The sequence below is a fragment of the Verticillium dahliae genome, genomic scaffold (genome assembly GCF_000150675.1).
Source record: "Verticillium dahliae VdLs.17 supercont1.5 genomic scaffold, whole genome shotgun sequence".
In the NCBI taxonomy this organism is placed as follows: Eukaryota; Fungi; Ascomycota; class Sordariomycetes; order Glomerellales; family Plectosphaerellaceae; genus Verticillium; species Verticillium dahliae.
The window spans coordinates 897577-919805 of NW_009276938.1; the positions used below are offsets into that span (position 1 = coordinate 897577).

General features: G+C 58.4%; 4 protein-coding genes across 4 annotated transcripts; 1 reads left to right on the top strand and 3 right to left on the bottom strand.

The window, feature by feature from the left end:
• Window positions 1-7: 7 nt before the first annotated feature.
• On the bottom strand, window positions 8-1531 carry VDAG_03257 (uncharacterized protein; the record flags this gene model as incomplete). The annotated part of the gene is made up of 2 exons (XM_009657122.1): window positions 8-1050; window positions 1105-1531. The coding sequence occupies 2 exons, from the start codon at window positions 1529-1531 to the stop codon at window positions 8-10; spliced, it is 1470 nt and encodes a 489-aa protein (XP_009655417.1).
• A 2138-nt stretch (window positions 1532-3669) lies between these two features.
• VDAG_03258 (transmembrane and coiled-coil domain-containing protein) lies at window positions 3670-7445 on the bottom strand (the record flags this gene model as incomplete). The annotated part of the gene is made up of 2 exons (XM_009657123.1): window positions 3670-4989; window positions 5046-7445. The coding sequence occupies 2 exons, from the start codon at window positions 7443-7445 to the stop codon at window positions 3670-3672; spliced, it is 3720 nt and encodes a 1239-aa protein (XP_009655418.1).
• Window positions 7446-8459: 1014 nt separating this feature from the next.
• VDAG_03259 (rRNA-processing protein UTP23) lies at window positions 8460-11480 on the bottom strand (the record flags this gene model as incomplete). Its single annotated transcript, XM_009657124.1, has 6 exons — window positions 8460-9151; window positions 9233-9713; window positions 9914-9975; window positions 10025-10698; window positions 10758-11145; window positions 11354-11480. 6 exons carry the CDS (start codon window positions 11478-11480, stop codon window positions 8460-8462), a joined length of 2424 nt encoding a protein of 807 aa, XP_009655419.1.
• Window positions 11481-17215: 5735 nt separating this feature from the next.
• VDAG_03260 (SKG3 protein) lies at window positions 17216-21448 on the top strand (the record flags this gene model as incomplete). The annotated part of the gene is made up of 3 exons (XM_009657125.1): window positions 17216-17714; window positions 17799-17956; window positions 18047-21448. 3 exons carry the CDS (start codon window positions 17216-17218, stop codon window positions 21446-21448), a joined length of 4059 nt encoding a protein of 1352 aa, XP_009655420.1.
• Between the last annotated feature and the right edge of the window lie 781 nt (window positions 21449-22229).

The following is a 22229-nucleotide window of genomic DNA, read 5'->3' on the forward strand; positions in this document are numbered from 1 at the left end:
ACTCCAGTCAAAGGATGCCTATGGTGGTAAACCTGACACATCCTCTGCGCCTCATGCCAGGCGCCGGGCCGTGCCCGTGCTGCTCAATCGCCGCATCCAGCTGCCGCTCCTCGTCCTCCAGTCGCCGAATCTCATCCTCCGTCATGCCATCCTCGATGAGGTGCGACACGTTCGAGTTGACGCCCTGAGGGGTCGCGGACCGCGCTCCTGGTCTTGTCGATTCGTGCTGTGGCTGCTGCAAGTCACTGTGTGGCGTCGACGCCGCCAGCGGCGTTGCTTCGGAAAGGCCACGATCCTGCCCCTCACTCTGGCGCTCAAGGTTGTGCCTGGACGAGCTGGGCGCAGCCGCCACACTGGTGACGAATGCGGTGGTCTCGCGTGGCGATGAGCTTGCCGTCTGGTTTTGAAGCTGCTGCTGCTGCTGCTGCTGCTGCTGCTGCTGCGCGAGACTGCCATCGTCCGAGTAGGGCGAGTGAGGTGACTCGGTCACGCGAGCGCCGGTGGTCTCCTTGTTGACCATATACTCGGAGACGTGACCTTCAGTGTTGTATGGATTCTTGCTGACGTGACCCTTCTTCTTGTGGCGGTTTCGTAGGCAGAAAAACCAGAGGAGCGCGACGATCAGTGCCAGACCCACAACGCCAGCACCAGCGCCGATGCCAGCTTTGGCACTGGCACCGATGGAGAGCCCTCCTTCATCGTTGTCATCGTCCAAATCGGCGTCGTCGTTGGCAGAAGAGGCGATGCCTGTCGTTGACGGAGCCAAAGTGAGGTCAGTGTTTGATGGGTCCAATGGGATGACGTTGCTGCCGCCATTGAGGATGCGAGAGACTTCATCTGGGAGGTGCTCCTCCGTCTCAAACGCCTGAATCTGCCTCTCCATACGCTCGTCTGATTCTTCGACCGTTTCCACGACGGTGAACACGCCCGAGTTGCTCCAACCGATCTCGTCTTTATACCGCCAGGTGAGGTTGAGGTACATGTCTAAGCCATATGGTGCTTGGGAAGACTCTAAGACTCCAAGCGGAAGCACAATTGAGTTTTCGCTCACTGGAGGTTGATCAGCACATACGGCCACAAGCAACGGGAACAACGATGACCTACTTTCAAGAGACCCGCGGCCATCGGTCTGGCGAACTCGAGTCTCTCCCGTGTCGCCAGAGTTCGGCACTTGATTGCTCTGCGTAGAGGTGGTGGCAAGGGTCACTTCTGGGGCCCCCTCTCGTTTATAAGACCACTCGCCCTTCTCTAGAACCAGATCGCTCAATAATAGTGCGTTGATCGCGTGAGGCACCTTGCCACTGTCTCCGGCAACGAGGACAGGAAACGGCCGGGCCACGTCCCAATTTTCCCATTGTATGGCCTTGTTCTTCCCGGTCGGTTGTGCAGTTGAACCGCTTGTAGTTGAAGACGTGGTCGCAGTACCACGGAGATTAACAGGCTGGTTGGTCGCCGCTTCGTTGACTGTGCTCGTTGTTGGATTTGTGACGCCTCGGTCCAACTCTGGTGTCGGCTCTCTGATGTCTCCCATCGTGGGCGGCTGGATCATCGACGGCTTGTGGCTGCCCGTGATCTCCCCTCAACACAGACCAAAGCTGCTTTTGAGCCTGGAATCAGATACCCTATGCAATTCTTGCACAGAGAGGGGCCGAAATGTAAAAGCAAGCCGTGGCCTCTTCAAATGCGTCTTTCTGAGGAGGACAAGGGTGAGAAACCAGAAAGCGGGATGATGAGGGAGACGAAGAGCTTTGGTAACCCAAGCGGTGTTGTGCTCCACGTTGACAACTGCGCCAGGTGCTGTCAGTACAGTAGGGTAGGACAAGGGAGGATCCGCGGCCTGGAGGTGAAAGGTGTCGTCTCACAGATCAACTCGCCTGGCAAGACTGAGGTGGGGTGGGTTGAGTGGCATGGGATTGGTGAAGACGTACACGCACAGGGACAGGCCGGGGATCTGCACTCGACGGCAAGTGGAAAGGCTTGGAGAGCTGAGGATGCACGAGGGAGGCGAAGGCAGGGTGGTGTAGACAGCCAAGGCTGAGCTGTGATCCTTAGCTCGTAGTGTCGGTGGTCCTGCTCGGGGGCAATGTGGTGCACGGCAGGATGAGAGGCTTGCTCGCGAGGCCCTAGAGAGCGTGGAGGAGGTGTATGTACAGCAAGGTGAAAGAAGACCAGAACGGAAAGGAGCTCTTTTGCCCTGTGACGAAGAAGATGGGAGCCCTTTCATGGCGGCAAGGCGTGGCAGCAAAGACATGTCGCTAACGGCCCAACCAACACATGTCAGGACCAAAAGCCAACAGCCAACAGCCAACGGGCAGAGCAGTGCCTTGGCAGTTGACATGTCGTGGAAAGCCCATGCCAATGCCGTGTCAGCTCCTGCATATCGCACTACCATGCAACATGTACATGTACAGTAGGTACCTAGTGTGGGGCCTACTCATCCAGTTGCTTCCCGAGATCCAGGGGTCCTCCTGCCGTGCCAGGCTTCCTGTGACTCTCTTGCCTTGGGGTCGGCGCAGTTGCCTGTCTGTGTCATGATCATCGCTTTTGGAAAGATACCTTACCTCAAGAAAGATACCTCACGAAAGATACCACCGGAAGAGAAGCCCCCCATAAACCATCACCGAATCGAGATGAGAGCCTGGCGATACGCCAAAAGCCGGCAGCAATGAGGCGGTCATCCCAACCCACCGCCCGGAGCCAACGACGAACCTCGCCCGCCACAGGGCTGTTCCGAGTCCCACCCACCTTCCCGCCCGTCCCTGCCAGGCTTGCCAGGCTCTGCCCCCCCACCCCCCCCTCCCGTCAGCAGGAAGGGGCAGTGCGTTGCTATTTGCGTCGGCGCCTAACCCCCTTCAGGCCTGGACCCCACCCTCTAGTGGCTCTGCGGCTGATCCGCCGCCTTCTACTGCTTCAACGACTTCGACGACGGCTCGTCTGACATGTTGTTCCATCTCCTTGATGGGGGTATGCACGGCACGGTTCGAACATGGAACACCCCAAAACCTCATGGGAAAAAGAAGGAATGGATTTATTCCACACTTCGTCCTCCAGGCTTGTACCTGTCACATACCCAGAGCACGCGCAAAGACGCCCCCAACGAAGCTTGACGCATATACATGTAAGCTGCCATCCAGCGACACGCCCAGACATGCGCTCGCCCAACGTGCAGCAAAACCTGCCCGTCCGGTTCAACAGCGACTTCTGCAGCAGCCCCCGACACCACCCCGCCCAATGGATCACGCCGTCCTTCCTCTGATCGTCGATTCCGTGAAACCCATCCGTCTAGCGTCACATCGACTCGGTTTCTCAGCCTGAATCAGACTTGGACACCCGTTTCCATTACTCCCCCTAGTATTGTACAGCTGCGTTGAACCCCAAGACTCTGCCTTCGAGTCCCCTGCAGTAAAGGAAGGCTGTCCGCCACCACGCCTTTCTTTGGTCTGCCCTCTTCCCCCTGTCCCCTCTCTACTGCAACAGCAACCGCCGCGAACGCCATCCTGCGTACAATATTACAAACAAATAGGCCCTAGTCGTCATTGTATGCGTTCAAGTCCCAAAATAGCCTCTGCCCCCATCTGTCTCAGAGACAGAGAAAGAGGAAGAGAGGACGGAAAAAGAGAGCCCCGCGTCTTCAAAAGCAACACAACTCATCCAACGCCACGGTGCGCACTATGCGAACGTCATGGTCATCTCCTTCTCCTTGCCAAAGTCTTCGTCGTCGGGGTCCGCCCACGGGTCGTTCAGTGTCATGTTGGGCACCGTCTGCGCAGACTTGTACTCTGGTCTCGTCGGCGGCGGGTCGTCCTTTGGCGGCGGCGGCGGTCGTGGCGGCGGGTCGTCAAAGGACGTGTCGAACGTCATCGACACCTCGTCCTCCCGGTAGGGGTCCGGGTCCGTGTAGTATGGCGACGCAATGCGCCCGCGGCTCGAGCCGAGCGGCGACGGGTCCTCCGAGACGCGCCGCGTGTCGTACGACGGTCGCAGGCTGAGCGACGATGCGTCGGCGCTCCTGGTGCCCCGCAGGCTGTCCCGTGGGTTCGGCGACGCGCTGAGGTCGAGCTTCATCGGCGGCAGCGTCGACTGGAGCTCCTTGACCTGCATCTCCTCCTTGGCGAGCTCGGCCCGGATCGCATCCACGTCAAAGAGGACGCCGTGGTTGCTGCCCTCCTGCCCATCTTTTCCCTCGACCTCTGTCTTGCTTGCCGACCCGCCTGCCTTGTTTGACTCCTCGTAGATCTCCCAGTTGGCCTTCTCCATCTTCTTCTTGCGCCCAAAGATGGAGAACCTGCTTTTCTTAGCCTGCTGACCCTCCCTCTCGAGCTCCTTGCGCGCCTCCTCGATCTCGTTGATCAGCTCGCGCTGTCGCTGCCCGTGGTTATCCGGGTCCGGATCCTCAATCTCGGTGAACTCGTCGCTCTCCACGAGCCAGCCGCACTCTCGCAGCAGGCGAGGCATCATCTTGCGGTACTCCATGTGGCCCTTGACCAGGTCCGTGACGTCCATGTTTTCACACCAGGGGCAGTCTTCCACGGCCGCCAGCCCGGCCACGCGTCGAATGCCGCCGTGGGTGAGACGGAACAGATAGCCCAGGATCCAGTCGTTGCGGTTGTATCCGTTGACGAAACGACCGGGGACGACTGACTTGGCGCGGATATACTCGTCCTTCTTGACGATGACCGGCGAACCGAACATGTAGACATTCTGCACGAGGCCGTACGCACCACGCCGGGCAAGCTCCTGCAGGCAGGAGAAGATGACACGGGCACCGATGGAATATCCCACGAGCGTGATGGGCCGTGTGCCCAGATTCCTGTCGATCAGTGAATCGGCCAGGATGAGACCTGCCGACCACGCCCTGTCGAGTGACACGGCCCACGGGTTGTCGATGAGGTAGGCCAGCTTGGTGAGGATGACTGGCAGCTGCAGGGCGGACATGAGAGCCGTGAGCAGGGTATTCGCAAGTACCTGCTGTACACCTGACGTGAGAGCCTTCGGTCCTAGTTAGCAGTGTGCATAAATAAATGAAAACGTGGGCATTGACTGACCTCGGTGGCGAGAATGTTGATTGTGTCACCAGTACTCCTCAACATCTCGGGCTCCCACAGCACCGAATACAGATCGCCCATGATGGGGTCCACAGTGCTGAACGGCAGACGGACGTCATCCACCTTGCCCGTCATCCACCCGGAAACGGTGACGATAAGGTTGACACGCTTGTTGTTGTGGAGGGGCCGATACTCAAACGTCTTGACGGCACCAGTTCTTCGGTTCGCCGCCCGAACGCCCACGATGCCACCAGAGCTGGCGGCCGCCGTCGTGATGATGGCAGCTCCACCAACGCCGCCGAGGAAGGGCGCCGTGCCACCGATTCCAATCGTCGTGAGACCAGCGGCAAGGCCGACTCCGATCATGGGGGCGAGGATGCCTGCCGACAGGCCAATGACCAGGCCGCCGCCGACCGTCGCCAGGCCCATCATCACGTAGCGCTTCTTCAGCGCGTCTTTTCTGCGCACCTCCAGGTGGTCTTCCTCGTTCCAATTCTCCTTTTCGGCTTGCTGTTGCATCTCCAGAGCGTCTGTGACGCGCTTTTCAAACTTGCGAATCTCGAGCCAGTCGATCTGCAGGCTCTTACCGACACGCTCCAGCAGGACGCGGGATCGGGCGTCATAGCTCGAGTCTGCGATCAGAATGAGGAACAGATCACACAGGACTGTCCAGCGCAAATCGATTTCGAGATTCTCGCTGGAAGGGAGATCCGAGGGAATCTTCACGTCGGGCATCTCGCCGTCGGGGTGAGCTTCGTACGGTGGCGGGGGCTCCGCAACCTCTTCATCCTCTGGCGAGATGGCTGAAGCTGGCGGAGCAGGACTCCTGGGGGAGGTTGGCGATTTGAGAGCGTCCTTCGGAGCCGACAAAGACATGGAGCTTCGATTCGGGTCTGCTGGCGTTGAAACTGTGCTACCCTTCTTGCCTGCCATGGGATTCTTGACCCGGGCGTTTGCCATCAAAACGGGCGTCAAGTCGGATGGGATCACGCCGTGATCAGCGAGCTGCTCCACCATGACCTGCTCGGCGGCACTGATGTCCATGTGCGCATACACCCGAATCATCATCTTTTGCCCCCACATTTTGGTCGCTTCGGCTCCCAATGTCACCCATTTCTTGGAACTCCTGGTCTGCTCAATCGTCTCCGCCGCCCTGACGAGCTGGAATATCTCAATGCGCACCAGGCCCACGTAGGCCACGCGTTGTCCTTCGGTGAGGAGGTCCTTCGTCGCCTGCATCTGGGAGACGGCATCGCGTTGCTCATCCTGTTCCTCCGTCAGGCTCGTGCCGTTGACCTCCTTGAACAAATACTTCGTGTTGTCGTCCATGCTGGTCGCAGATTCCGCATCATCATCCATGATGACTCGGGTGTAGCCCCTACCCGCACCGCCGAGACCACCATAGCCGTATGCCTCCTTCGCCTCATCCTCCTCGGTGTGCTCCTTGGCCACAAGTTTATTATCGTCGTCATAAATGTCGTACGGCGCATATGACGGCATCTCTTGCCAACCCAGGTCTTCCTCTTTTTCATCCTCCTTGTCCTCCTCCTTCGTCGTTGCCTGGTGATGCGAAAATCCGGCAATACCCGGTCCTGCTGCGCTTGTGTTTCTCTCGTGTCCCTTTGCAGCACTAGAACTGCTGACATTCCGGGCGTGCTGGGTTGATGCGGCTGTCGGAGGGGCAGAATTTGACGCAGCTGGCGCACTGCTCTGAGCCACGGGGCCAGCTTTCGCTTCGGCAGCCGTCGTCTCCGGAGTGTGACCTGCAGCATTCTGTGCTCCGGAGGTTGTCTTGGTGCCGGTGGTCTCCACGAGCTGGGGCTTGGCGCCTGTTGAAGCTAGTTTTGTACCGACTTTTTCAGCTTCCTTTTCGACCGGCAATGCACTGGCCTCGGCTTCAGGCGTAGTGGAGGAAGGCGAGGTATCATCCGCCGTGGCGTGGACGTCAGCGACAGCAGGTTTTGTGGCGTGAGGCGTTGGTGCAGCGGCCTCCTTTTCGAACGTCACTTCCTTGACAGCAACCCGCGGCTGCGGGGTTGCGGCCCTCGAGTTTGCATCCTTGAACTCGTCATCATCGTCCGAGGCTTCAGTGCTCGACTGAGGCGCGGCAGGTGGCTTTGCGGAAACCACTGGCGCCTTGCCATTCGGCGGTGTCTCAGGTTCGTTCGGCTTCGTCAGGGACGCATCGTTGGATGCCTCGTCGGGCATGATTGTCGGCGCGATGTATTTCCTGACAGGCAGGCCAAAGTCGTCAAGCTCGACCGGCTCGGCTACCGGAGGGGCTGCATGCGAAGGCTTGGAGGCCGCTTCGCCGACCTTCTCTTGCCGCGTAGGGCTTGGCTGGTTCTCGGAGGTCGGTTTGGGCGAGGTAGGGCTGTCGGATTCGGCAGGGCCCGCCATGTTGGAAGGAGGCAACTGTCTTCACAGCTGAGGGGCCCCAAGGGTAGTGGAAGGTGAGTCGTGGTCGAAGATTGATCTCTTCGCTGGAACTTGTTTGGTCGGAGGTCCGGGGGACGGAAGTGTCGGCGGTCGGGCCGCGTGTCGCCTATCGAGAAGCCCCCCCGCTGGCGTGAGACGTTGACAGATGCAAGCTGGGTAGCGCTGGCGTGTTGCGCGGGGGTCGTGTGTGGGTGAGGAGGAGTCTAAATGATTACAGTCTTCGTTCTGGACAATCGAGGCAGAGGTCAGGAGGTGGGATGTGCAATGTGCGATGGTCTCTGCCCACCGCATTTGGCAGACCCCTGTCGTTGAAAAGGGACGTCGTTGCCGGAATGCTGGGCCACGAGTAAATTCAGTAATAAGCCAGGGCGATCGTTCCCTGTCAACCTCCACCATGTTGATGACATCCCTCTGCAAGTGGGGCCCAGAACCGTTGCCTGTGCGAGTGCCACTTTGAGGGTCGAGAGGGTCAAGCACAGGTCTGAGGTTACATATACGCCTCCACGGTGGGAGCAGACGGGAAGTACCGCCTCAAACCAGCGTCATCTGATTCGATTGAGGAACATCGACAACGCGTCACACGAGAGCATTAAGCCACGCAAGAGAAGCAAGAGATTGAGATCCTCAACATCAGCTCAATTCATCATCAGCCTCAGAGAAAGGCAATCCTCAGAGAAAGGCAATCCTCAGAGAAAGTATTGCCTTCCTCTCTTCCACCTGTGGCCCACTAACACGTGCTGGAGATTTGGTAATGGCGCTGTAACATGTGCAGGCAAATGAATGCAGGAGAAATACAGTCTGGCTGGACAGACAGACACCAGAAAGACATGTGACCCACAACGCATCCACGCAGTGTGTAACAATCATGCTCAATATCATGCTATCTTACAGCTTTTCCGGGCTATGAGCCAAACCTGAATGCCACTGAACGCCGTACCAAAGGAACACACCGACACCAGATCACCACACACCTGCTCATGCCTTTTCCTTCACGGGCGCCGGGGCCGGTGCCGGTGCCGGTTCCTGTGCCTCACCATCCTCGCCAGCCTGCCCCTCGGCAGCTGGTGCCTTGTGCTTCCTCTTGCGCTTCTTCTTTTCAGGTTCTGATCCCTGCTTGGCGTTCTTGCTCGCGTCCTTGGCCTTCTTGACAGCCAGCGGGTTAGGCTCCTTCTTGCCGTATGCCTTCTTCTTCTTCTTTTTGGCGTCCGTCGCATCGCTGTCCTTCGCCTCCTTGCCGTCGCCGTCCTGATCGCCCTCGTCGTCCGCCTCCCTCTTCCTCTTCGCGCCGGGCGGCGCAGACCCCTTGAGCCCCGCCCTGTATTTGCTCTTCTCCTCTCGCGCCCTGATCTCCGCGCTCTCGCTCGCCATCGGCTCGAGAATCATGACGCTGCGCTTGATGTAGATCTGCGGCACGCCGGGAATCGACCGCAGCATCCGTCGCACCTCGTCATCCTGACACACCACGACGAGCTTGTGCTTGTTGACATTTTTACCCTTCGGATCGACCACGGCCTTGAAGCACTCGTTCGTCGGCAGCGGCTCGGGATAGTCCTCCGGCAAGTGGCCGCAGCGTCGTCGATCGAGCGTCTTGGCGAACTCGATGATTGTGTTCATCTCAGGCTCCGCCTTGCGCAGGTAGAGCTTGCGAATTTCGCATTGCGAGATCACTGCCATCCACGGGTCAGTCCCAAGAGGGGGTTCTCTACAACGGCGCCGGGGCCTGAGGGCGAACGGATGGTTTGACTTACTGGGCTTCACCTCGCCGTGCAGCGTCCTCTTCAAGCCTGCGACAAGGTCGTACTTGAACTTGTGACAGTCAATGACCATCTCGGCGTCGATCAGGCATTGGTACGGTTCGCGGAAGCCCCAGATCTGCGAGTACTGGGTCATGAGCTTGCGGTACTGCTTGCTTCGCTTTCCGCGCATCTTGAGCGAGTATGGGGCGGGCTGCGGGCGCTCGCTGTGTCTGTCGGTGATGTGATTGACGGTCGTGTTGCTCGGAGCTGGCAGCGGGACTGGCGCTTGGGTCGTGAAGGTTGGCTGGCGCAGGCGAACTTTTTTTCTTTGGCGCGATAAGATAAGCGCTTTGACAACGAACCAAGACGTCAAGGTCAAGGCTGGTCCAACCCCTCCACAACTAAAACCCCTCCACGCCTCGAATGGAACAGGAGAAGCAACTACGCAAATATGTGATTCGAGAATTGCATTTTGCTGGTGGCCTACCGTGCACTGTCGTGCGAAAAGTCTAGTATTTGAATGACAAGGAAAACCGAAGATTGGGCCCCGAAACAGTGAATGCCCTCAGAGACCCTGGACAAGTATTTGCTTTCCACTCGAGTTGTTACATAAATGAACCAAAACGCCATTCCCTAAGCCATGATGCGCGGCCAAATGGCTTCCATGTATGCGACCCCCTGTCATCACTATACCTTGTGATATGTGTCATTATCCGTGACGAGTGCCGCCACTACACTAATGTCGTCAAGCTTGCCTGTGAGGGGGTTAGTTGCAGCAAATGAAACGGTACAGGATAGACCAACCTCCAGTGCTGGCCAAGCCCTCCTCGATTGCATGCTCCATGAATGGACTTTCTGCAAAGGGATCGAGGGCTACGACTTTCGCCGCCGTCACCAGCTCTTCGGCAGCAAACTTCATGCCGCCGTTGGCGCCATCGGTCCTATCGCCCTCGACCTTGCCGCCCTCGCCGTTTTCCCATCTCTCCAGGCTGTTTCGTACGCTGTGCACAATCTCGTGCTCCCACATATTATCGATCACACCGTCGCTCATCGCAAGGATGACATCTCCCACGCGCACCTCGACCTTGTCCATGACCGCATTCTTCTCAGGCGTGTCGGGGCTGTTGGTTCCAAGCTGGCGCGGGCAGTCGAACCAGTGCCACTGCTCCTTCGTCTTGTAGATGACCTTTTCGTCCTTGGGCCGAAGCACCATGACCTGGCAGTCACCCAGGTTCGTGACGTACACCACGGGGTTCATCTTTCCGTCTTCCAGGGTCTTGAAGTGAAGCTGCGCGCCGCTAGCGGTCGTTGTTCCCTGCCAGTTTGCCGGTTCGGCCGTCGCCTTTATCGTGTTGTCGTAGGCTTGCTGCAAAAATGCGACCGGGTTAGGCTCATACTTGTCCTCCGCCGACTGTAGCTTGGCCAAGTCGTCTCGGAGAGCCGAGGCCCAGAAATGCAGGATGAGGCGTGACCAGAGGCTGTTGGGATCAAGTCAATATGGATGGGGAGCACAGAGTGGGATCTGGAAGCGGCGTACCCTGCGTGGCCTCGCGGTCGTGTCGACCAGGCGCCGACGCCGTCATTTGCGCAAATGAAGTAATCGCTGGCATACACGGCGTCGTCGCCATTTGTCTTGCCTAGGATAATCTCGCCATTGACCCGCGCGCGACGGTCGCGGCTGTGGTCGTGGGTGCTCAGCGCATCAGAGAAGGAGTTTGACGGTCGTGAGAGGAATGGAGGCGGAAACGGCCGTGGCGCGCGCTTGGCGAAGAGAGCAATGCCCGTCTCGAACCGATAGGGAAGGCTCGGGATCGCGGGGCCTTGGTGTTCTTCGGAGCGCAGTCCTGATGTCGTTGAGAAGGCTTTCGCCCTCGCCAGAGGGGCCCTTGGACGCCTCGGTGGCTGTCGGAGTCGCCGCGCAGGTGCTGTGATGGATGCCAACGACGGACCGAATGGTCTCATCACCACGATCCAAGGTGAGATTCGGCGCCTGATGCGATGCTGGATCGCAACAGTCCCGGATCACTGGGCCCTGCTGTCGGTTGCCGTCTTTGTGACGTGCGAAGGGTGTTGCCTTCTCTCGATCAGATAAGGGAATTGGAAGGTAGCGGGATGGTACAAGGGTGCACTTACGCTGTCGCTGGCGACTATTGAGCCTGGCTTTCCCTGGCCCTTCCGGGAAATCGCGAACAACTGTTGAGCTTGAATGGGCCATCAAGTGACTGCACGTGATAGCGCGTTGCATCAGATTATGGGACATTGGCAGGGCCTTCAGTACAGCAGTCTCCAGGCCCTTCAGTGAGATGGTCCCCTACTACCCCACTGAAGGATGCTGGAGCTGGGCACCCCATCTACTGTATAATTTGGGCCGTTAGAGCGTAATGAGTTTGCCGCAACAACGACATGAAATGTGTGTCAACATGCCTCTCCTTGGTTATAACCATACGCGAGATACCAGTGGTGCTCTAAGCATTTCACAGATTTCTTCTGGCGGTCCCCTTCTGACCTTTGTCTGTTTCCCCCTTCAGTTCTATAAAATCTCCCTCGCCGTCCTCAAGGCTTCTCCCTTCACCAACAGGCCTGATGATCAGCCATTGCGATCGACACGGCAGATTGACTGTGCCGCATACCGTGCCACAGATCGCAACTCGGCGGTCGGCTACATGGCCTTAAGCCTACCTCTGCAGGATGCCAAAGCTAAATCCAACAGCAAACAATCCTCATGAGTTGTCACCCAGGGATACAACGATCGCCGCAGCTTACGTCGTGGTCGTTGCACCCATGCCTAGCTGGAACCAAAACAACCCAAGACCAACCATAGCCACAGGCCTCGTCTTCTTTCATTTCACACCTGTGCACTAGTTGCTTTGACGGCCTGGTGCCGCAGCCTGGTTCAAGCGTCTGGCTACTTGACGCGGCCCAGTGAGGCGGTGTGTCTGGATGAACCAGCTGTGGGTGGACATGCCAAGGTGACGTCGTCGTGTAAGGCAATATCCCATTCGACAAGCCAAGCCACCCAAAACCCGATTGCTGGGCTTGGTTGTGACGTCAATACAAGACAGCGCTTGGTCTGATTGTGTTTTGGCGTGTCCAGTGCCTTTCCCAATCTCCAGTACCGACAACCATTTCCGATGAGCACCAGCGGGAGCTTTGACCGTCCATTGCCTGCGAATTCCATGTGATCTGCATCGGTATTTAGAGGGCCTGATCATCATTGCTAACAGTTGTTACTTCATCCTGCCACGAAGCCACAGGCATATTCTTTTCAGTCATTCTCTCATCTCAGCCAGAAGCATGGTAGACCAGAGCTTGAAGCGGGGAAGCTGAGTGCCTCCCCCCATATGGAGAAAGGAGCGCCAAGTACCTAGTGTCACGTCAGCGCTTCGCAGGTCCTTAGACGTGCCCAGCCTCCTGACCCTAGCTTCGCCTAGGCTCTCAAGCCCAGCGGCTTGCGTACGCTGCAAGGGACAGACATGTCTTCCTGTCTGTTGGACGACATCCAGCAACACGGTGGCCGGCTAGAGACCACAGTCGTCTGCAAAGCGTCCATGGCCTCAGCCTAAAGGATCTTAGGCTCGTATTTCCTCTCGCTCTGGCCGAAATGACGATGCATGGATGGTGCGAGATCATTACGGCCACGTGCGCGACTCGCGCCTTGCTGGACCGTACCTGACCATGTCACTCTGCTTTTGGTACTGCACGATCAACTGACACGGGTGGCCAGTCGTTGGATCTCGAGGAGCCGGCGGTGGCCAGGAGAGGTCACTAACCCCGGGGTGGGGTTGATGGCCACACTGGGAGATTTACCCCTCAGCCTGTCCAGGTTGAGTCCCAGGGTCCTTGCTTGGGCCGCCCGAAGTTGCCGACACCCGTGAAGAGCTTCAATATGCTAATATGCTCGCACAGATGAGGCATGAGTGGGGAGACCCTGAGGATGCCTTTTGGGACAGAACAGGGGCTTGAGACCCGTCGTGACAGGCCGCGACGCCTGTGGAGAGGACGACGAAAGAGTCTTTGGCTTTGGATGGGGCACGACAGGGAAAACGCTGGCGGCTCGCCAGTGCCTGCATACCGAATCCAGCATACCTGTCCAATGCACAGCAAAACAAAGTTGATACGAGTGGGATCCCTGACTCTGCTGTTTCAGAACTACTTTGCCATGCAACTTTCGCTCGTCAAGCCGATCTGGGTACCAAGGCCAGTCAGGGCTGACGGATGCATCGGAAGAGCACAGCGATATGTGTGCGCCAGGAACGGCTGGTCGCAAGAGAGGACTGCGTGACCACTGCTTCACCGTCAAAAGCTCTGGGCCCATTACCGTGGTGTGGGGGGCTCATGAATGGGGTTAGAGGCCGAAGGCGCCTCAAGCGGCGGCAGCGGGAGGCCAATAGTCAATGTCACCCGCAAGGGCCCTGGTACTTGTTCTCGTCATTCAGCGCCGAAGTGTCGTTTTCGCGATGTCGGCACAGCTTGTCATGTTTGGATCCGTTGTGCGCAGCCTACCTGGCCTCGCTACGTTGTCGTATTCCCATGCTTGACACTGAGGCTTGGCGACCTCATACATTGAAAGAGAAATCTATTTGACCGGTGTCCAAGAACGCCCGAGGTGGCACTCAAAACCTGGATCTGAACCTGCACAGCCTACTTGATGGGCGGTGGAATGTCTCGCCGGACAGTGTAATGGTGCTGAGCCGTCCGAGGTGGTTGGTATTCCATGGCGCCGGTGGGTGTTGGCATGTCCTTTGAGTGTTATTCCCCAGCCAGCTGAGGCCCCGTTCAGTCTGGCAGCAAGGCCACACGTCTGAGCCTTCTGCCCATTTACGCGGATGTCAACACGCAATACATGTTACGATAACGGAGGTTGCCAATGGGTGTTGAACACCGGAAACGATAAGATGAGTGAGGGCCTCGCCTGACCCTCTGCAAGCCCGTTCGGGCTGGTTCATATAGTGGCCCAGCGGGCACATTGACTCGCTTCCTTGAAAGTCGACGTATATAGCCTGATGGTCAGTACCTCTCGGCGTGCTGAGGCATCCCTGTGACAGAGATCCGACAGGTCGACTCCAGGGGACGCTAATGCGCTGGCAATAGAGTTGCCAGTCAAGTCGTTGTTCAACCAGCCTCATTCATTTCGAGGCCTTGAAATCGACACGACGACGATTACCCATTTTACCCAGACCCCCTCAAGGGCTTGCAGAAGCGGACTGCATGTCAGGTCCGAGCGAATCTAGCGAACCCGCCCGCCGATCACCGAAGAGGAAGCTCGGCCAGAGTTGAAGCGCACCAGAGTGGTGACTTATTGCAGACAGGCAGAGGTGTGGGAGATGGGATGAAATCCGCCGATGGCAATCGACAAGAGCAACAAGAGGAAGATCGTCAGCGCCACTGATCAGCCATCCGATCAACCCGTCACCGCATTTCGGGGTTTCGTCACGGCCAAAACACACGAACCGGATGCCAAGCATCGTTTGACCATCCCTCAGACTGGACTTTGTTCCCCAGGCGCCTCACTACCTTGGCCTGACGCCAGACTCACGTACAACTACAGTGGGCCTTTCGGTCTGGCTGCCCTGGAGGACTCCAGCGCATCCCCATACCAAGTTTCTCGCCAAGGAAACCTTGACCTCCTTGCCAAAGTAGGTACATGGTACACCCCCCGGCAGCGCAGCACAAGCGCAGCAAACGAGTTCTGAACCATTCTAGACCGGGGTTGGTAGGCTATCGGCCGCCCGTAAACCGCATCGTCCGGTGGTTCCGTACGTCGCTCTCCTCTTCGGGTCCATCCACCATCCACCATCCCCATCCAGTTGCCATCTCCACGGCCTGTCCGTCCGAGAAGTAGACGCGTGGGCGGCACGGTCGAGGCCACAGCAACAGTGGAAGAAACGGAGGCATAAAGACTGTGCAGGACGCCAGACGCCATCCAGCCACCGCTCTCTCACTTCGAAAGTGATGGCATGAGAGGGAAAAAAAACCACTACATGTACAGAAGCCAGGCACCTCAGACCGGACCCTCGTTGGCCCTTTTTTCGTTTTTACTTGACCTTCCCGCCTATGCTGGACGAAGCGACGCATGCGATATCCGCCCCCTCCCTTCCATCGCCCATCGACAAAAGTAGCCTGGTTAGTCTCGACCTGTTCTTGTCACCTGTTGCACTTCGGCCAGCAATTCCAAGACCCCAAGACCAAGACCACTGGCATAACAAGCCTTAGCACAGCCCATTACGTCGTTCATTCTGGCCTGTGCTTCTCTGCCCATCAGCTTTTACTTTCGGTATCCAAGCTTTGGAGCTCGAGCTCTTGAGACAAGGAGTACTTACACCCAGCACTCCTCCATCCGCGCGTTTCCCTGACGTGGGTTGATACAGGCGAACGCTTCATCGACATTTCCCATTTCATGCCTGTTGTGTCTCTCGGCTCTTAAGCGCTCACATTTCGTTATTCTCTCGCCGCTTTTTTTTTTTCTCTTCCCTGCCACACACGCTATTCATGACAACACTCTGCATTCCAGGTCGTTGTTTCTCGTCCTAGGAACCTTGTATGGTCGGTCAGACCTGGATCAACACACTGGGTTAAGCGCCTCCCTATTTCCACACATTCGTCGGGTCCCAAACGCAAAATCCCCCCTTCCTGGACAGCCTCGCAGCCGCAGCCGAAGCCGCATTCCGAACGGTCTTGTCCCCCCCCCATTCACGACCGACGGGGGCCTCGCTCTCTTCTAAGTTTGCGTCTGCGACTACGATTTGTCGAGCCAGAACCCCCCCGGCCAGCGCGCGCGCCGTGGCCAGCTCGTGGCACGATGGGCCGCAATCGAGGTATGTTCTGTTTCTTGTTACTGTTTGTGCTGCCCTGGCTTGACCGAGGCGTTTTGTTTCTGCTTGGGCGAACGGCATTCCTCTGCGCTCGCTCCCCCGGTCTCTTCTCCCCAGTCTGTCCATCTCTTGTCCAGTGGCTCTCTCCGAATGGGTTGGGAGCCGACGTGCATCGTTCGACTAGTTCCAGCAGCCTGGGCGTCGCAGATCACGATTGTCGGGTTGCGTGCAGGCGCTGGTGTCGATAAGCTTGCAGTGTCGTCACTGTCTTTCGGGCATGCACCTACCTACCTGCCTACCTTACCTCACTTGTCTTGTCTCACCTTACTTGGTACACGGGACAGACACCCACCCGCCAAGGTACCTAGACTGCCCATGCCAGGCATCTACGAGGGAGGCGGCAGGCGCTCGACCCTGGAATACGGGAGTATCGCTGCCGCCCATCGCCAGGTGCCTTGCGTACTTCCTGCAGCTTGGCCGATGTGGTTCGAGGAACTGTGTACGATGCGATGCGCTGGGAGATCGCCCCCGACCCCCTCCCCTATCGATGCGAGGTCCTCTATCGATCCCTACCTACCTATCCAACCCCACCGGACCCCCTTGGCCCTGGCGGCTTTCAGTGGGCTTGCTGCGCTGAAAGGAGCACCGGATGTACCTGTCTTCTCTTGCCCCCCCTCTCTCCAACCCCCCTGCCGCTGTCGGACACTGCGCAGGTGTTTACGCAAGCGCGACGGTGACACCTGCAACACGCAGCAGTTGCCTTCCCCCTTCCATCTCCCCTTCTATGTCGCTCTCCCACCAAGCCCCGCTCCACACCCAGCTTGCCCCTCCCCACACGCTCTCGGCCAATTACTGGGCATGGATCCAAATGTCCTGCATCACTCGACCAAATTGCACGCTTTATGCTCGGCTTGCTTGGCCTGTCCGACGGCTTGGGCTGCTACCGCCTAGGTGCTTCTAGACTGAGGTACCTACCTACCTTAGGTACCTACCTGGGCAGGTAGGCAGTTGGCTCGACCTACTTGCTTTACATAGTACCTGGCCTTGCCTTGCCTTGTCTTGCCTTGCCTTGCCGCGCACTCGTCACCTTTCCGCTTGGGAGTTCCTCGCCCTGGAGACACAGACAAGCAAAGACAAGTGGACTGACTCCTCACGCGCTCTCGCTTCTTTAGTCCTCTCGTTCATGTCCCAGTTTTCTGGACGGGACACAAAATCACCTTCGCCCAACTCGTCGCCCCCGCGCAACGACTCTCCCTTCTCCAACCCAGACGCCAACAACGGCAACACAAACTTCAACCCTAAAGGTGCCTTCACCGGCAAACCAGGCGCACCGCCTCCCGTCACCATACCAGGCTCCGAGTCCGCACCCTACCCCCAGCCGAACCCTGCCTACGCCCAAAACTACAACCACCACCGCCCCGCAACGCCCACATCGCCTGCCCGCTCCGATTATGCATCATCGCCTGCCAACGCCTCACCCTTAAATACCGGAACCCCAGCACGCGGCCACAAGCGCAACAGTTCTCGCCCGCTGTCCATGGTCCAGACCTACCAACCGCCCTTCATGGATGTCAACGAAGACACCATCCCGGAGCTGCAGCCCATCTTCACCTTCCTCAACAGCCACGCCAACAAGCTGTACCAGGAGGGCTACTTCCTGAAGCTCGATGACCAGAACACTCGTTCGTGCTCCCGTTCCGAGCGCCTGCTGCTGCCGCCTCTCCCTGCATCGTTTCTGACCTGATTTTTCTTTCTCCGCTCTGTAGATGGCCGCCCAAACCCCGACCGAACGTGGACAGAATGCTTCGCCCAGCTTGTCGGCACCGTCCTGTCGCTGTGGGACGCTGCTGAGCTAGACGCTGCAGGCCAGGATGGCGAGGTCCTGCCCAAGTTCATCAACCTCACCGACGCTTCTATTAAGATGGTGCGTCATCGGGATGCACGGCCAACGCCCTCCAGCCGCACACTCCTGATTGGTACCTGGAAGTACTCCCAAGGCTGACTAGGCGCACAGATCGAGTCTCTTCCCACAAGGACGAGCGACGAGCAACCTTTGCAGAACATCCTCAGTATTTCCACTGCCGGCAGGAACCGGTACCTTCTCCACTTCAACTCACACCACTCGCTGATTCAATGGACGGCCGGTATCCGCCTCGCCATGTTCGAGCACTCGACGCTGCAGGAGGCCTACACTGGTGCCCTCATTGCCGGCAAAGGCAAGACGCTCAACAACATCAACATTGTCATGGAACGATCGAAATTCAAGACGGAGGAATGGGTGCGAGTTCGTTTTGGCGCAGGCGTGCCCTGGAGACGTTGCTGGTGCGTCATCTCGCCGCCAGACGAGAAGGAGTACCAAAAGGCGCAGAAGGAGATGAAGAAAAAGTCACCCTACGAGCGTTCCGGACCGCCCGTCCTCAAGGGAGACATCAAGTTCTATGACACCAAGGTCGAGGGTAAAAAGCAGAAGAAGGCCAAGCCGATTGCCTCCATCTCCGATTCATACTCTGCCTACGCCATCTATCCCCAGGCCAAGTCGCTCATTGATGCCTCGACGCTTCTGAAGATTGAGGGCAACATTACGATTCACTCCGACCCGCCCTCGTCTACCGAAGGTTTCGTCTTCATCATGCCCGAGGTGCATCCCATGGTCAGTGGCTTCGAGATGCTGCTTCGCTTCCTGTTCCCCACGTGGGATACATTCGCCCTCTACGGTCGCCCAGGCAGGCTGGTTGCTAGCGTGCTAGACCCCAGATCGCTCATGTTCGCCATGCCAAAGCACCGCCGATACGGCTATCTCGAGATCCTGGACGTCACCGGCCTCATTCTCAAGGATGGCAGCTCTGGATGGTCAGAGAGCCAGTGGCGCAAGCAGCTCAAGGAACTTACCGGAACACGCATGAACACGATTGAAGATACCCCGTCCCCTCGCGGCCACAGCCGTGCTGGCAGCCGAAGAAGCAACCGTCTGAGTGGGGGTGTGCCTCAGCCGAGAGCCCGCGTTGGATTCGCGGATGACTCCGCCATCACGAACCGTGTCTCTCGATCTCTCTCTCTGACAGGGGCTCCTCGTACAGATTCCGCGCCTCCCCAGGTCAGCGGGCCTCACGCGCCAGATCCTTTCCGCCAGGAGCCTCAGGGTGGTCCTTACCAGGCACCGCCGCCTGCTTCCCGTGGCATCATGCAGGGCCGAACCGGCACCCAGGATGGACAGAGCTCGGATGATGAGCAGTTTGCACGCAACATACCACCCGGAACTCTGGACGGGGTGAGAAACCTTCAGACCCCGGAGCCCGTCTCACGACCTCCTGCATTCAACCACGGACCTCAATCAAGGCCTCTCAGCAAACCGTACCACTCACCGGAGCTTAGAAGGGCCAACAGCCGTCTCTCGAACACGACACTATCACAACTAGCCAAGGCCGGCGGCGTTTCAATCCCAACGGGCGGTCATCCTGGCCCGTACCCCGACCCCAGAAGCGGTGAGAACCACGCTGCTGCGGCGCAACCATCGGTACATCCTGACGCCAACATCATGGGAGCCTATGCTAACGACAGCGGGTCTCGCGAAGCTATGACATCGCCCAACAATTTTCAGCCTTCCCAGGGAGGTCTCCCTCCTCCAATCCCGCCCCTGAACCAGAAGAGATCCCGGTCTCCGATGGCGCAACAGCCTTTTGGTGGTCCTCCTCCGAGCCCCGGTCCTCGCAGCCCTCTGCCTCCCAACCCCCCTTATGGTGGCCGAGGTGGCCCGGATCAGCAGAACCGCATGCCCCCGCCCATTCGCCCTCCCCAGGCTCCCTACAACAACTTCTCGCGACCCGACGGAGCGCGAAGCCCTACAGTTGGCGGGCCAGGTCACACGCAGAATCTCGACATCAGGGGTCTCGGCTATGGCCAGACCCCGCCTCTCACCCCCAACTCACCCCGAGTCCCGCCCCAGTATCAGGATCAGCGTCCCCGCACCCCCAACGACCAAGGCGGTCGAAGTCCTATGCCCAATGTGGAGAGATCCCCTCCGATCCACCGCAAACCGATTGCCAACCGATCCGACAGTCTGCGGCAACAGGAGCACCCCAGCATGGTTCCGGGTGGCGCGTCCGGACCCATGATGCACATGGGCGGTCCTGGGCCTGCACAGCCTACGGAGTCTGGCCGAAAGCGAACCCCTCAGCCCGACCAGCAGCTTCAGCGGCAGTACAGTGAGCGCAGTGCAGCCAGCAGTCACTACGACGATGCCTCCGTCACGAGCCCCGATTACGCCAGCGGGCGCAAGTCCAGCGACACGCAGGCTTCTGTCGATCGTCCTCGTGCTGGTGTCCTTCGAACGACAGGCGGAGAGCCCCCCATGCCCGACATGCCTCACCCTCAAGGATTCGATATCCCTGACATCAACTTTGGGCCGACAATCAACTACGGCGCGAGCCCTCGCAAGAAGACCCCCACGCCCATCAACCCTGGAATGCAACGCCCATACTCGCCTGCTCTGCGATCTCCCGCTGTAGCGTCCCACGAGCATGGCGATGCGCCCCCACCTCGCCAGGTTCCATGGCAGCCGAGCGTCAGTGGCAGTGCTGGTAATGGATCAGGCCTCAGCGCAGAGCAGTATGTTCAGCAGCGGGCTGCCCAGGCCGGGCATGTTCGGACGCCTTCCAACCCGGCACTGAACAACATGCGTGCCAAGACGCCGTCTCCTTCGATGGGTCGTCGGTCGTCGCAAGAACTGCTCAACCAACACCACAGGAACAACAGCTCGGGAGATCTCATGGCGCGACCCAGCTCTCGAGGCGCGAACCACGCTCTCGATGTGGGCAGTTCAGGTGAAATGGCGTCCCAGCTGTCTGCTCGGGACCAGGAGCAGGTGGCTCGCATGACAGGGGCACCATTGCTTGGCATGGGTGGTGGTAACAGACCGCAGCAGCAGCAGCAACAGGCTATCGGAGGCGGTTTGGTTGGTGCCATTGACGCCCGTGAACGCGAGAAGCAGCAGATGAAACAGGGCATGAACAACCATGCCGTCCATCATGCCATGCAGCAGCAGCAGCGACAACAATACCAGCAGCAGCAGCAGCAGCAATTTCAACCGCAGATGCATCAGCCTATGTATGGTCAACAGGGCATGTACCCGCCCCAGAACATGGGACGTGGTGGCAACTACGGACCACCCCGTCCACAGCAGGGTCCCGGACCCTACGGCGGACCTATGTCGCAGCAACAGGGTGGGGCCTACCGACCTGGTCCTGGGCCGGGGCCGGGGCCGGGGCCGATGCCTATGCGCCAGGGCCCGCCTCCTCCCGGCGACTTCATGCCGCCGCAGGGCCCGTACGCCGCTGGGGGTCGTCCTCAGTCGCCTGGTGGCCAGTATGGGCGCGGTCAGCAGGGAATGCGACCCCCGAACCAAGGCCACGCCCTCTGAGGGTGTAGAGAGGCACCTGATCTGGGATGAATGAAAGAGAAGGCGAAGAGAGCGATATTTTCCTTGTATTCGATTGGCAGATAGGCGTTGGGGGCATGGCCGGCTTGGGGTTCGGCCTGGAAAGGCATCAACACATGAGGCACCATGCGCACCGGCACAGGATACACGCTTTGCGTATAGTAGTAGCCGGAATGTTTAAATAGCTTGACGAGTTGAATGACATGACATTTCGGTACTTGTTCTCGACGACGTTCATGAACCTCGTGACTCGTGACAAGGGCAACGGACGGGTGATCAACATGCAAAAGGATGGATAGACAACCGGCCAAGGACGATTGCCATGGGAAGGCACACATCTGAATCAGCCCTATCATCGTCACAGCCCTGAGGACAGGTCGACATGTCAACGAAGGGTCCCGATCGGGGCTGCAGGTCCTGTGAGGTGGTGTCGTGGGGAGGCAGGTACATGCCCGTCCGAGAAGGGTGGGACGGACATTTGCAAGGACTTTGTTCAAGATATAGGTACCTACAGGTAGGTGATTTTATAGAGTTGCCAAGCTTGGGAGGCTTTAGGGGTGATCATTGGGTTTGTCACTCTGAATACAGTGCCAAATTCATCAGGCACTTGGCATCAGCTGGGGGGCTTCAGGTACTGTTCTCCAGGCCGGATACCTAGGTCATCAGGTAAAGTACTCGAGGTGCCCCCCCTGTCCGCGTGCCCCCACTCCGCCCCCTTCAGCTGCGCGAAATGGTCATGACTGTTCCCCGCGTATGTGTATAA